At 47.3% G+C, this 15,202-nt stretch overlaps 1 protein-coding gene across 1 annotated transcript in view; it reads right to left on the bottom strand.

The window, feature by feature from the left end:
* Positions 1–11,272: 11,272 nt before the first annotated feature.
* SCTR (secretin receptor) overlaps positions 11,273–15,202 on the bottom strand; it is a 32,847-nt gene continuing 28,917 nt past the window's right edge. Inside the window, exons 11-14 of the mRNA XM_006137630.4 lie at positions 13,455–13,546; positions 13,205–13,343; positions 12,983–13,024; positions 11,273–11,884 (exon numbers count right to left, since the gene is read on the bottom strand). Coding sequence (XP_006137692.2) covers positions 11,702–11,884; positions 12,983–13,024; positions 13,205–13,343; positions 13,455–13,546 — 456 coding nt within the window. The 3' untranslated portion in view covers positions 11,273–11,701. The remainder of the gene's footprint in view (positions 11,885–12,982; positions 13,025–13,204; positions 13,344–13,454; positions 13,547–15,202) is intronic.

Here is a 15,202-nt window from a genome sequence, read left to right as displayed (position 1 = left end):
TTGTTCAATGGCAGATGAGTAGCCAAAGTGACTAGGTTCAGGATTTTGCATGAACTCTTTTTATAATTGTTTTGTGCTATTCCCCATTGTAATGTGTCCTGATAATTATTTTCCTGCTGATTTTTGTTCAGTTCAATACACACTTCAGTATGAGGCTGGTGCTGTAGGAATTCATGCAGCTGCCTTTTATCGGCTCTACAGCACTAGTAAGTACCGTTAGCAGCCATATCCCCAGAGAGCAAAGCAATTTTGCTTACTGCTTTTGAAGAGCAGCAGGGGGATCACCTCCTGCATGCAATAAACAGATGGCTTTTATGTTTTGTTCTCACCTCCCTCAGTACAAGTGTCCATCTGCATCTGGGGCTTAGATGCAGTGGATCTTGCAAGTGCTCTGCACCCTGGAAAAACAGACCCCTGTACTGATTAATGCCTTTATAAATGGCCGAAGGAATGTGGAGAACTCTTCCTCTCACAGGGTTAAAATAAGTCAAAGGTGGATTGACCTTTTTAAACTCTATTTGGTACTAGAACACCTGGAAAAGAAGTGGAGGAGAGAATGCAGTTTGTGACTGCAGAGATTGTCATAATCAAACCTTGCTTCGGTAGGTGTTCATTCCAGTGCATGTTGATAATAGGATTCACCTTTGATCTAAAAGGAATTCCAACATGACCTATAAAAATTCATACCAAGGTTGAGTGACACACAGCCATCTGCTGCCTCTGGATACCTTTCATCTGCCACCATAGTCTGAGTCAAATCTCTTCCACTGATTTGTGGGTTTGCAAATAGTTACATCAGGAATCGGATGGCATTAATATTCAAATTTACATGTATTACTTCTCATTGAATCTCTTGACCTACATTTTTGTATTCAGATAGAAATAAAGTGTTCCCCTACAAACATACAACAGTCAGAGGAATTGACTTGACTGATAAATGTTGATTCTCAAACTCAGGGTGTGTGTATGTGGGGCTGTGTCTAGACTGGCCAGTTTTTCCGGAAAATCAGCCGCTTTTCCGGAAAAACTTGCCAGCTGTCTACACTGGCTGCTTGAATTTCCACAAAAGCACTGACTTCCTACTGTAAGAAATCAGTACTTCTTGTGGAAATACTATTCTGCTCCCTGTTCAGGCAAAAGTCCCTTTTGCGCAAAGCTTTTGCGCAAAAGGGCCAGTGTAGACAGCTCAGAAATGTTTTCCACAAAAAAGTCCCAATTGCGAAAATGGCGATCGGGGCTTTTTTGCGGAAAAGAGCGTCTAGATTGGCACGGATGTTTTTCCGCAAAAAGTGCTTTTGTGGAAAAGCGTCCATGCCAATCTAGACACTCTGTTCCGAAAATGCTTTTAACGGAAAACTTTTCTGTTAAAAGCATTTCCGGAAAATCATGCCAATCTAGACGCAGCCTGGGTGTGTAGTGAGTCTAGAATAGCAGCATGGCCTTCCTCTGACCAGGCAGAGGAAGGGCTCTCTAAGACCCCTTAGTGTGTGTGACCAGACTCACCCAGCCCTGCCCACAGGAAGCAGGAAAGTGAGTCTGGGAGTATAAGAGGCAGCGCTCAGAGCTCAGTTGGAGCCTGGCTGCCAAGCAAGCCAGATGCTCCGCCCAAGCTCCAAAGGAGGAAGGCCCAGCCATGCTGACCTCGGCGGGAGGACTAGATGAGGTCGCCAGGACTGCTGCAGCCCCTGAAGACTAGCCAAGGCTGCCACAGCCGCTGCTGGGCCCCAACGACTGGTCAGGGCCTGAAGATTTGCCAGGACTCTCACCGGGCCCTGAGGACTGGGCCAGTCCATCTGGACCCCTGCCTGAGTCGTACCCGGAGCCCATGGAGACGCTGCTAGCGCCTCCATCCTCGGTGGACCCCGCAGAACAGTTGTGGAGCCAGGTAGGCCCTGGGGGGAACTGGGAAGCAGCCCAAGGGTAGCTGACCTCGGGCCGGCAGAGGAGATGGAGGTCAGTTGGGCAGCGTGGTGTGGTCAGAATCCCCACTGACCAGGTCGGTGTGTTGTGGTCCAGATCCCCGCTGACCCAGTGGAGCGGGCGAGCCTGTGTTCCCTCTGCCAGCCTTCTCTTTCGGTGGCAGATTCCCCCTGGTAGGGGTGACACCCCCTGCGCTTGTCAGCTCTCCCCCAGCAAGGAGACCCCATCCCCGCTCTGCCTGTAAACAGGCCTGGGCCTTAGCCTGGTGAACTAATTGTGCTGTTTGTTACCACACCCTGACCAAGGGCTGGGCCTTCTAAACTACTTGCCCCGCCCTGACCAAGGCCATGGCTTTAGAAACTATTTACTCAGCCTGCAGCCAGGACTGAGCCTGTAAATTGTTTATTGCACTGCCCTGCATCTGGGCCTGATCCTTAGGGTTGCCAGAGGGCTTCAACAAAAATACTGGACACACTTGTCATTACATCACAATCTACATTACATCTTATTTACTGGACATTTATATTTTCTCATATATATTTTCTCAATTTGTTTCCCGAACAGAAAGCTCAAATCCTGGACTGTCCGGTTCAAAACCGGACACCTGGCAACCCTACTGGTCCTACCTGATCCAGTGAACTGCTATTTGTGTGTCTGCCCTGAAGCCGGGGCTTGAGCTGGGCCTACAGAGTGTTAAACAGGTTATAGGTGCCTGCACCGCCCTGTACTCTGGGCCCGGGAAAAGGGGGATCTCTAACTGTTTCTTTACGGTCTGGAACACAGGTCAGGGGCCCAGGACTAAGCCGCAATGTCTACAGGGTGTATATTGAAAAAGTTTGTGCCTTTTTTGAAGTATCTGGGATGCTGTGAGGGAGGGAAATTTAATTATATGCTACATGGACTGGGGCTGAGTGACTCACAAAAAGCCTGTTGGTTCTATTTGTTTGAAGTAAGTAACCCAGGAGTTGAGATGCTTGTCAATGCCTGTGTCAGAGAGCAGTGTACTGTAAACACCCAAGCACAGGGCTGGATGCCAAGGATTCTCAGATTCTAATCCTCATCCTGACATTCCTTCCTTTTGTTGCTGTGGGTAAATAAGGCTAAAGCCAAGTCTACACTGGCATTTTACAGCCCTGTAACTTTCTGGCTCCAGGGTTGAAACTCCTCCTTTCCCCTCAAGTGCAGCACGTTATAGTGCTGCAAAACGCCAGTGTGAACCAGGCTGCAGGGCTGGGAGCTGGCTCCCAGCTCCGTTAACCACCTCTGTGAGGGAAGCAGGTAACACAGAAAGCTGGGAGACTTCTCTCCCGGCGGTTTTACCAGGGCCACACTTTTCATTTACAGCACTAACATGGTTGAGCTTTAAACGTATTGAGTGTAGACAGTGCTTAAGTCTGTACTCATAATGCTATAGCAGCACTTGTGGTACTGTAGCAAGTCAGTGTATACACTTACTACAGCCACAGTAGAGGTTCCCCACTGCTACAGGTAATCAATAAGGGTACGTCTACACTACAGCGCTAATTCGAACTAACTTAGTTAATTCGAACTAAGCTAATTCGAATTAGTGCAGCTAGACTTAAAAACTAGTTCGAATTAGCGTTTTGCTAATTCGAACTAGCATGTCCACATTAAGTGGACCCTGAACCGGGCTTAAGGATGGCCGGAAGCAGTGCCAGCAGGGCATCAGAGGAGGACTTAGAGCGTGGAGATGCTGTCTCAGGCTAGACGAGGGCTGCGCTTAAAGGGTCCCGACCCCCACCCCGGACAGACAGTTCTCAGGGCTAGTGCCCCGCTTGCAAACCAGTCCTGGCTTGGAGTGCCCGGAGTACCCACACTGGGCACATCACACCACTTGGCCATCAGCCCGGCTGCACTTGCCGCAGGCTGCCATCTGGGGAGAGGGGGCAATTGGGGGGCTGCAGGAGAGCTTCCACCCCCAGAAGTCCGCAGAGCCAGCCCAGTCCTCCCCATCGGGGGCTCGTACCCCCTTCCTCCCTCACCTCCTTCCACTTACCCTTCCCTAGCCCCTTTTCTTGATGTACAAAATAAAGGACAACTGTGTTCAAAAATGGAATCTGTCTTTATTGAACAAAACTCGGGGAGACTGGGAAAAGGAGGTGGGAGAGGGGAAGAGAGAGGCTGGGAGAGGGGAGGGCAACTAAAATGATCAGGGGTTGGGAACAGGTCCCATATGAAGAGAGGCTAAAGAAACTGGGACTTTTCAGCTTAGAAAAGAGGAGACGGAGGGGGGACAGGATAGAGGTCTCTAAAAGCAGGAGTTGGGTGGAGAGGGTGTATACAGAAAAGTTCATTAGTTCCCATAATAGAAGGACTAGAGGACACCTAAGGAAAGGAATGGGTAGCAGGCTTCAAACTAGTAACAGAAAGTCGTTCTTCACAAAGCAAAGAGTCAACCTGTGGAACTCCTTGCTGCAGGAGGCTGTGAAGGCTAGAACTAGAACAGAATTTAAAGGGAAGTGAGATCAAGTCATGGAGGCTGGGTCCATGGAGTGGTATTAGCCAGGGGGTAGGAGTGGTGTCCCTGCCCAAGATTTGTGGAAGGCTGAAGAGGGATGGCACGAGACAAATGGCTTGGTCACTGTCTTCGGTCCATCCCCTCCAGGGTCCCTAGGGTTGGCCGCTGTTGGCAGACAGGCTACTGGGCTAGATGGACCTTTGGTCTAACCCAGGACGGCCATTGTAAGCTCAGGGCTCAGGGTCGGGGGTCTCAGTGGACCCCCTTGATTTTCATGCAAACCTGCTCCTGGGTGGCCAGGCTGGCAGCTCTCCTGCCCAAGCCGACCACTTTCCTGTGCCTAGTGCGGAGATTGTGGACGAGGTCTACGATGTCCGCACTAGCCCAGGCGGGTGCCCGCCTCTTGCGGTCCCGGGCAAGCTCCCGGGAGCCGCCAGCCTGGTCCCGGGAAGAGGGGGAGGGCTGGGGGGCATCAGGTGGGTGGCTCGATCCGTGCCAGGTGCAGGGTCTGCTGGCTGGGTGCTGGCAGGCCTGCACCTGGCACGGGCACCGTAGCCAGCCCGTGCCTCTTTAAGGGGTCCGGGGCCGGGAGGGGGGCAGACGAGTTTCCCTGGTGTTGGCCAGAGTGGCCACCAGGGAAACCTGGGGAGGGCTAGCCTCCCACTAGTTCGAATTAAGGGTCTACACAGCTCTTAATTCGAACTAGTAAATTCGAACTAGGCTTAATCCTCGTGGAATGAGGATTACCTAGTTCGAACTAAGCGCTCCATTAGTTCGAATTCAATTCGAACTAACGGAGCGCTAGTGTAGCGCCTATGAAAGTTAGTTCGAACTAACATCCGTTAGTTCGAACTAACTTTGTAGTATAGACATACCCTATGGCAATAGCTAGCTCAAGCTATGTCTACCATGTCCAAGGAACATGTGTTTTTCCAAAAAGCATTTCAAAGAAGCAGACGTGTTTTTTCAGCATTCCTGTAAACCTTGTTCTACGAAGAAGGGATGTTCCGAAAAAAGTTTTTTTTTCCCAACATTTGGCCCCGTGTAGACAAGCCAAATGTCGAAAAAGCTTCGGAAGAAAAGCGGAAAAATATACGCATTTCCAAATTTTTCCTGCAGTGTAGACACAGCCTCAGTGGAAGAATTCCTCTGCTGACCTAACGCTGTCCATATGGGAGTTAGATTGGCTTAAGAACATGTCTCAAAGGTGTGGATTTCTCACCCACCTGAGAGAAGTTGCTATGCAGATATAACTGTTCAGTGTAGGCGAGCCCTAATTAGAGATACCATCAGCATGAAATTCAGCCATTTTCAAAAACACAATCAGGCCCACCCCAAGAAGTCCTGTAAATGTATGTGATTTTACCCTGACATCTTGCTTTTTAAAACATTTTTGTTTTGCTGTCGATGTATGATCTAACATAGCAGCAGTGAGGCTAATGGATTATGGAAGGAACCAGTGAAACTGACTTTCCACCAATGCCAGATTATACATCCCTTCCTTCTAGTGAGGGCCCCCTTTTCACCCAACTAGTTCCACTGAGTCAATGGCACAAATCATATGGGGAGATGTTCACCAGAAAATGATAGCGTAGCAAAGAGAAACTGTGCAGCGGGAGTGAGGAGGTATGTATGCCAACTTTCTAGTCCCACAAAACTGAACGCCCTTGTCCCACCCCTATTCTTGTCCCTCCATGAGCCATGTGGAACCAGGGCAGGAGGGAGCCTTTGTAGCCCTGTTGCGCTGACGAACAAAGTTTTCGGGTTTTGTCAGAACTGCCAGGATCCCTTTGTGACCAGGTGTTCCAGCATTGCCCACCCCCAGTAGGGGGGGACATTTCAGATGGGGGGGGGGCTACCTGTGCATGTCATGATGTGGAGAAGGAAAAAGTGAGAGCATGGAGGCTTCAGTAGTGTTACTAAGCATGCTTAGTACAAGCCAAGCACCAAATTGGGGGAGGGACTAACCCCATCTGCCCTTCCCCCTGCCCCCCCCCCTCCCCCCCCACACACACATCATCTCTATCCCAGAGCTACTAATGCACTGGAAAACTCTACTTTTTTGGCAGACACCTTAGCAGTTAGCTGAAGGAGCACTGTATCTAATTCCTATCTAAAGGAAAGAAAATTAAATAAATATTAGACCCACTCAGCTCTAACACTAACATATTTTGACATCTTGTGGCAAGTCACTAAAGTGACACTGGTTAGCCTTAAAATTTTAATATATATTCTTACTTTGTTACTAGCTCTGTGGCAAAAGACAGACCCCATCAGGACTCCTGGGCTCTCTCTCAGCTCTGGTGAGTGGAGGTCTAGTAGGTTATCGTAAGGGGCAGATACATTTCAGCTTTATATAAGAACAGCTGAATGGTCATACTGAGTCAAACCAATGGTCCATCTAGCCCTGTATCCTGTCTTGCAACAGAGGCCAATGCCAGGTGCTTCAGAAGGAATAAACAGAAGAGTCAATCATCATGATCCATCCCTTGTTGGCTATACATTTAAATGGATCAGCTTCTTGTGTTATGTAGTGAAGGAATGAATAACATTTCCTTATTCTATTTTTTCCATATCATTCATGATTTTCTAGACCTCTAACATATCCCCCACCCTTTAGTCATTTCTTTTTCAAGCTGAAAAATCCAGGTCTTGTTAATCCCCCCTCATATGGAAGCTGTTCCTTACCCCTAGTCATTTCTGTTGCCTTTTCTGTACCTTTTCCAAATCCAATATCTCTTTTTTAGATGGAGTGACCAGATCTGCATGCAGTAGTCAAGATGTGGGCATACAGTGATTTTATATAGAGGCATTTTGGTATTTTGTCTTATCTGTTCCTTTCCTAACTATTCCCAATATTTTGTTTGCTTTTTAGTTTATAGACTGCCACTGCACATTGAGCAGATGTTTTCAAGGAACTAGCCACAAGGATTCCATGATCTTTCTTGGGTGGTAACAGCTATTTTATACCCCATCGTTTTTGTATCTATAGTTAGGATTATATTATTCTATGTGCGTTATTTTGTACTTATCAGCATTGCATTCCATCTGTCCTTTTGTTGCCCAATCACCTAGTTTTGTGAGATCCATGTGTAACTCTTTGCAGTCAGCTTTGGATTAATCACTGTTTACCTCTTTTTCAAGAACATTTATAAGAAGTTTAACAGCAGTGTTCCAAATGCAGATCCCTGCAGCACAACACTTATTCCTACTCTTCCCCTCCCCCCCCCCTTTTAAAGTGGAGTACTTGGCAATGCTTTTATGATGATCTAACAATCCTTCAATTGCTTGAATGCCCAGCCTTTTCTTATTCTTAATCACCCTGCCTGCCTCTTTTTATAACAAACTACTTGCCCCAGAGGCAAAGCTGCAAGCAGCTCAAACTCTGTTGCATTTAAGAACTGCCTCTGGAGTCAGGACAGGGGCTTTAAGCAGACCTCAAGTATGAAATTCAGAGGTTCAAACTCAGAGGGGGGGCTACAGCCTCCCTAGCCCCCAATAAATGGTGCCCTTGTCCCTGAGGCAAGTGGGGGGCATGCAGGGTCATCTGTTGCTGCTTCCTCTTTCTGCCAGCAGAGAACTGCTGGGCTGAAGGAGGACCCCACTGAGATGCTGCCTTCTGGGTCCTAGTGCTAGTCGGGCTTCCTTTTGTGTGTTGGGAGTCATTTAGTTTTCTGTACAATAGTGAATGTTCATGGTAGAGTAAGGGGGGCTGGGGTGAGAGAAATTGGGGAAGAGGGAGTGGGAAAAGAAGATGGTGGGACAGGGCTGGAAAAGGGGGATGTGGGAGTGAGGGGAGGGAGATATACAGGCAGGGGACAGTGGGGAGAGGAAGAGGGAGGAGATGAGGCAGTGAGCAAGAGGATGGGATGGGGAAGAGAAGAGGATAAAGAGAAACAAGGGAGGAGAATGAGAACATGGCAAGTGGTGCCCTTTCAGCAGCAGCAATAAATGGGGCTCCCCTATTAAGCAGAGCCTATTGAACCCCCACCCCAGGGAATTTCATGCCCTTACACCTGGGCCATCCTGATCTTCCCCACATTCAAACCCTCACCACTGAGCCCCACTCCCCTAGCATCCAAACACTAACTTGCTGAATTCCCCACCCCCAAACATCCCCTGTGAAGTCCCCCCACCCCCATAGCCAGATCCCTTCAGATGAGCTGCAGCCTGCCTCACCTGGGCACCCTCGGCAGAGTCCCATTGCCCTTGCACCTGAACCTCCTCTCACCCCCCCCCCGCAAGAAGCCCCTGTGCATCCAGATCCTCCACACTAAGTGCCAGATTGACCGCACATAGAACTCTTACCCCATACTGGGATCCCCCCACTAAGCCCCTCTACACTTGGATCCTGCTAGGCTGAGCCTGCCTGACCGCACCTAGTGTGCCTGGCGCAGAGGAGCAGGGCCCTGGGTTGTTTCTGGGGCAGGCCAGCCCTTGCACTGTCAGGGTTGGGTGCAGCCTCACTGCCGAGTCCCAGTCCTCTGAAATACCAAGTCCAGCCGTGCCAGAGCTCAGCCCTGACAAGGCCTGGTGCAGATTAAGCACTGTATGCAGGGCCATTGAGGTCATGCTGTGTATAATCTCATTGATTTCAGTCGTATTGTGTAAGGCAGAATTGGAAAAACTTTCCCCTGCCTTCACTTGGAACACCAGCGAGACAGATCTCACAAGCACAGACATAACAATGGGTGGTGAAGGCTCTTTTATTTTATTTAGGGGAAAGGAGAGCTAATATAAGAACCTGTCAGAAGGGGTCTCCGCTTCTACCAGTTTAAGTGATCATATTAACCCAGACAATACATTTGTGGTAGTTTCTGAGAGCTGCATTATTAGAACAGTTGAAGGGAAGAAAATCACACCCATGTAGTCTGATGCCATTGAAACCTATGCAATGGCTACATTGTAGGAAAGAAGTCACAGCTGGGCCAAGTCCTAGTCTTCCCAGCACATTTTACCTACAACTGAGAGATACTGAAGACAGGGTAAAACAAAGGGCTAAACAACTAATTCTACATCTTGAACCAATAAGGTGTTGCAATAATTGTGCAACCTTCATCCTGCAAAGCAGAATTGTATCTACAGTCCAGCCCTCAACAGAAAAAGAAATAAGGAACATTTCATAATCATGAACCCAGTCCAGCCACAATGGCATGGGAGGAAGCCATGTTATTGGAAGAAAAAATTAAAAAGTGTAACAAGGTACCAGAAATGCCAGGCACCCAGCTAAGGCAGGAGCAGAGTCTAGCTAGCATGGAAACAGGCACTCGAGCAGTCTCTCAGAATGTCAGGGCTCCAGCGGGGCTGACAGCCACCATGGGCCCCAAAGCAAGGTGGGGGGCTGGCTCAGTGCCCCCAGAATGGTGGGGCTGTGGGCAGAGCTTCAAACAGTCAGCCGTTAGTGCATTCCTCCCCCCCAGCCCTCCGAGACACACAGAATGGTGCCTGGGTCTCTGGCCACTGCCGCTGCCACAGTAGCAGCATCCAGGAGCTCTGGGCCCCTTTGAATCTCCCGGCCCGGGGGCTATTGCCCCCTTTGCCCCTTCCTGTCAGTGGGCCTGCAGAGTTCCAACCAGTTAGGAATAGCTGCTGGCCTGCTCCCTGACTCATTGTGCCGGCAGGCAACCAGGGAACCTCACTGCACCGCACTAAAACTCAGACTGCCTCAGCCACTCATGGCTGCTGCTTTAGCAGTCTTGTTTAAGGGCCAGGCCCCCCCAGCAGTTCGGTGTTCCTCAGTACCCTACCATGCCCTTTAGTTCTAGTATTTGGCTTCTGTCTCGCCAGTAGTGACCCTCAAGCTCATATCCTGGACTCCACATGCCTGGGACCCAGCTCTAAATGGTAGGATGAACTTTTGCCATCACCATTAGGCATGACTACCCACAGCAATACAGAACTACAAGGCAATGGGAATGATCCCTGCCAGGTTGCGACACTAGCAAGCCCATTTCTCTTATGAACCTATACACCTGCCTTGCTCTTCATAGAATCATAGAATAATAGGACTGGAAGGGACCTCGAGAGGTCATCGAGTCCAGCCCCCCACCCTCAAGGCAGGACCAAGCTCCGTCTACACCATCCCTGACAGATGTCTATCTAACCTGTTCTTAAATATCTCCAGAGAGGGAGATTCTACCACCTCCCTTGGCAATTTATTCCAATATTTGACCACCCTGACAGTTAGGAATTTTTTCCTAATGTCCAATCTAAACCTCCCCTGCTGCACTTTAAGCCCATTACTCCTTGTCCTGTCCTCAGAATTTTTTTTTGTCTTGGTGCAGAAGCCCTAAAAAGGGCTGGATCCCCTCCGGTCCCACGGAGCAAAGGATTCGATCCCACCACGGCGGTTGCTTAATCAGGCGATCTTCAAACAGGACCCCGGGCCGGATACTACACTCGAGCTTACCTCACCTTACGGCACACACAGACGTACTCTCCCCCTCCCAAGACGTCCCCCAGCGCGGGGGAATCTTCACTTGCCTGAGCCCTAGTTGAATGTCCTGGAACCTGTCACAAGCCTGCAGGTGATTGCCTCTGATGACTCGTCACACTGTCTGGCTTGAACAAAGCTCAGTTTCAGAGGTAACTCAAGGCTGACATCACACAAGGTGGAAATCATCATTGACATCTCCTGTTTCCAGTGTCAAGGGTGGGTAGGGCTGAGGGTCTGAGCAGTTTCAATCTAGGCGTGGTATGAGCTGCCATTTGAGACTGTTCAGTAGTTTCTTTGATGGTTTTATGGACTCTGTCGCACCACTCTCTCCTTGGAGGTCCACAGCCTCTCACCAAGCACTCTTCTATGGAGAACAGTTGGTGTGGCGGTCCTTGTTGCAACACGGCTAATCCATTGTAATTGATGCTCTTGAGTGAATATAGTCAAGTGTTACAGATATCCTCATTTCTCAGTGTATCTAGTCTTGTCCCTCCTAGTATATGGCCCAGCACCTCACTTCAAATGCTTGCAGCTTTTGCTCCAGATGCTTTCTCAGTACCTTAAAGCAATGTGGGTACAATTAATGTAGCATATAATCTGGTTTTAGCTGTCATGGAACCAGAAAGTGGGGTGGGGAGGGAGAGAGCACTTCCTTACAAAAAAAAAAAATCAAAAGAAAAAACAAAAAAGAAAAAACATAGTGGTAATGCCACTATACAGGATACAGCCAAACAAATGTGCTGCAAGAACAGTTGATCAAGGGACAAGTTCTGCTTTCCGGTAGTTCAGGAAGTTCCTGGTACAACCCATGGGGGTTGCCCATGTATATCTTAGGAAGGAATTGGACCCAAACTGCACTTTATGTACTAAATTATACTTGACTTCTGGATAGTCTGCCTCTTTTGCTCTTGAGGGCTGGGTTTCATCATCTGCATCACCTGGGTGAAACCACTTCCTCCGTTACTGGATGAAGAGTTGAGGTGCTGATGCAAGTGGATATGTTGGCTTAAATGCCACTGCCTCCATTTTCTGTGAATTTCCAATTGAACCTAAGCAATAAGGTCACAGAACATTTTGGTCAGTGAGTTGTGTAGAACCTTGCAGTGCAGGAAATTGGCACAATGGACAAAAAAGAGACAGTTCTCCTTACTCAAAGCTTATTGTTTGTTCCAGTGAAATATTCTTTATTTAGCCCCCAGTTTAAGAATGGATGTAGTATTGGATACCACTATTTTATTGCATTTTGGTTAGAGCTGGTTAGGAATTTTCTTAACACTTCTGTCAGAAAAGGGTAAGTCTTGGTTTTGATAAATTTCCCATTTTGAATTTTTTTTAACTTTCTAAATTATGGGGGAAAAACTGGTTTGGATATTTTCAGAATGAAAAGTTCCCATTTTTGTTCTTGAAATAGCTTTTTTCATTTAGACATATAAACAGATTTTATAATTTCAAAAATCTTTTGATATTTAGGAGAAACATTTTGATTGACCTGATCCAAAATTGTTTTCAGATTTTCAGTTAATGAATATATGATATTTTGCTTTCGGGGGGAGGGGGAGACAAATTTGGGATGGAGAGATTTTGAAATTTCAAACTCTCTTGGAATGGGAAATCTGTTTCCAACTTTGCAGGAACTGAGGTAGCACCTAGGACCTATAGTCCTGCCCCATGGTGCTATGGGTTGCACAAACATGTAACAAAGACAGTCCCTGCCTCAAAGAGCTAAGATGACATAATTTATCTGAACTCTAATAAAACTGTTGCCAGGGAGCTAAACTGTCATGGGGTAACAAAGTATTGCTGTGGATTAGGACCTAGTTTAGATACAGACACTACACGTAAAAATACATGGTCAGTTTTCAATATGGCCAATGATTAAGAGGATGCTTTCATCCCAGGCCTGATGTTTAATAATCTGGAGAAAGGGTTGCGGGGGGAGAGGTGGCAAAGTATACAGATAGTACATACTTGGTTACTCACCTCTACATAAGACTGTGGGGAGCTTCAGAGGTGAAGCTAGGCGAATGGATGGCAGGCTGACAAATAAAGCATAAGGGATTTGCATGCAAAGAGCTAATGCTCATTGCACTAGTATACTTGAGCCTGTGGCAGTAATATAGTAGGAGTTGTGCATGCAGAAAACTCACCTCACCATTGAGAAAACAGTACAGTACCGCCACAATAAAGCCCTGTAAAATAACAGAACCATATCATTTAGTATTTCAGTGGCAATTTTCTCAGATTAGAATTGATTTTCAAAAAATCCAAAAGTGGATCAAGTGCCTTGTTTCTACTACTGAAGATGGGATATTTAAAAGGAAAGGAAATTTCCTTTCTGTGATTAAAAGATTATATTTGTGAAATATCACCTGGAATGATCCGAGTGCTAGTTCAAAAAACAGCTGAATTTCCATCATGCCGCTGTTCACATCCTCAGGGAAAAAAGCAAAGATGATATAATGAATTCCAAAAAGGGGGATGAGAAGGAGGGTTGATTTTGCAAGTCTCCTAGGAGAAGAAATAAACGGGAAGATGATATTGTAAAATGGGAGAAAGGGGAACTATTTAACAGTGAGGTATTTTATGTACACACACACAAATAGTAAAGCAATAACTTACTTGTATTGGTTGAAATCATTTCCCCTTCCTTCTGGTGATCTGAGCTTTCTCATTAAGATTCTTAAAATATTTACAAAAAGAATGAAATTAACCTGGAAAAGCAACAAACATGAATGACTGTTATCAGCCTTTTGAAATCTCTTATTAGCAGCCAGTTGCTGTACCCTACACAGGACCTGCAGCCTGACTTTACTAATCTGTTTTAATTAACAACATTAATCTCTAGGTGTTCCTAGAGGGTGATACTCCCCTGTGTGCCACTTATGCATCACTTAAATCCTACTTAATCCCTATTTTGAAGACTTAAGCAGCACATAGTCCCTGTACTTTGCCTCCACAAGGGGTGGATTCCACTAACAGCTAAATAGTTGACAGTATTCATTTTCCAAACTCTAGACAAATTGTCAAAGAAAAGGGAAGTGACACTCTCTGGTAAAATGAATAGTGGCCACAATTTTCAAATACCCCCTGTTCAAATTTTGGCTTTTAGTGAGCCAGCTGATTGCCTTAGCTTGATTAGACACAAGTGAAGATGTTCAGAGGAAGCCATTAATGTTACCCTTTGACAATCATCCATTTGTTCTGCCTGCAGAGGATCTTAGATAATGGATCCAGATTAACGACAGGCATAGCAGGCTTCATAATGGTAATTGTTGGAGGGATGGTTCAGTTTTCCTCTGAAAGGAAGAAAACCAACTAAAAAGGCTGATCTGCTGCTTGGGAAGGGGGAAAGGAAAGCAGTATCTTCCTCTGTTCACTTGGCTTAGCAAAGAGTAGAAATACATGTCCCGTACCAAACTAGAGAAGTTTCTGAACCAAGGGGAGTTCAATGCAGTGTCAGTATTCTCCACAGGTATGGAAAGCAGGGGTGTGGGAAACTAATGCCCAGGGGCCCCACTGCCAATCCGGGTTCCTGCCACCAGCCCCAACCCAGGGTCCCAAGCTGCTGGCCCCCAGCTCTAAGCTGCTGGCCCCTCTGCTGCCACCCAGGGTCATAGCCACCAGTGACAGGTCTCAGCTGCAAGTTCCTCTGAGGCCCCAGTCCTCAGTCTTGCTCCTGTTCCACCTCCACCCTACCTCTTCCCCATCTCCTCCCCCGAGTAAATCCTGTCTCTGTTCCTCCCTTTCCATCCCTGAGCTTGAATGCTGCATTATTTGCAGTGCTCCAGAAATTCTGGGAGGGCAATGGAAGAATTGCTAAGCCCGGGGCCGCCCACACACAGGGGCAATGGGCAGAGGAGAGAGTTTGGTGCCAGGTTCTCCCCATGAATGCTCCAGTCCTGCAGCACCCACAGAGTTGCCGGACCGCGGATGGTGCTAGGTGACGGAATCTCAGATTACAGAGGTTCTGCCTGAACTATGATATAGTTTGATACAGACTCAATTCTCCTTTCTTGGTAAGAAGCAGTATAATCCCAACTGGAACACGGAGAATAAACTTCATCTTATTTATGTTTCACATCACATCTACCAACAGCAGATACTCTGTGCTCCGCCACTACCCAGCTAGTGAGCCACTAAGCTACTCACCTGCAGTGGCTTCCTCAACATGCCATCACACTGTAGCTTTTAACCCTTTCCTACACATACTGTATTAAACGTGAGGCCCTATTAGATTAATTTGAGTAAACACGAAAGGGAACCTTTTTGAGTTTTCCCCCAATGGATGTTGCAGATAGGAATGTCCTTTCGGATGATGTAGATTTGTTAAGGGAGTGATTCATTACTTTTATGCATGAAAACATTGC

This window comes from Pelodiscus sinensis, chromosome 7 (genome assembly GCF_049634645.1).
Source record: "Pelodiscus sinensis isolate JC-2024 chromosome 7, ASM4963464v1, whole genome shotgun sequence".
Classification (NCBI taxonomy): Eukaryota; Metazoa; Chordata; order Testudines; family Trionychidae; genus Pelodiscus; species Pelodiscus sinensis.
This window is presented reverse-complemented; position numbering and strand designations above follow the sequence as displayed.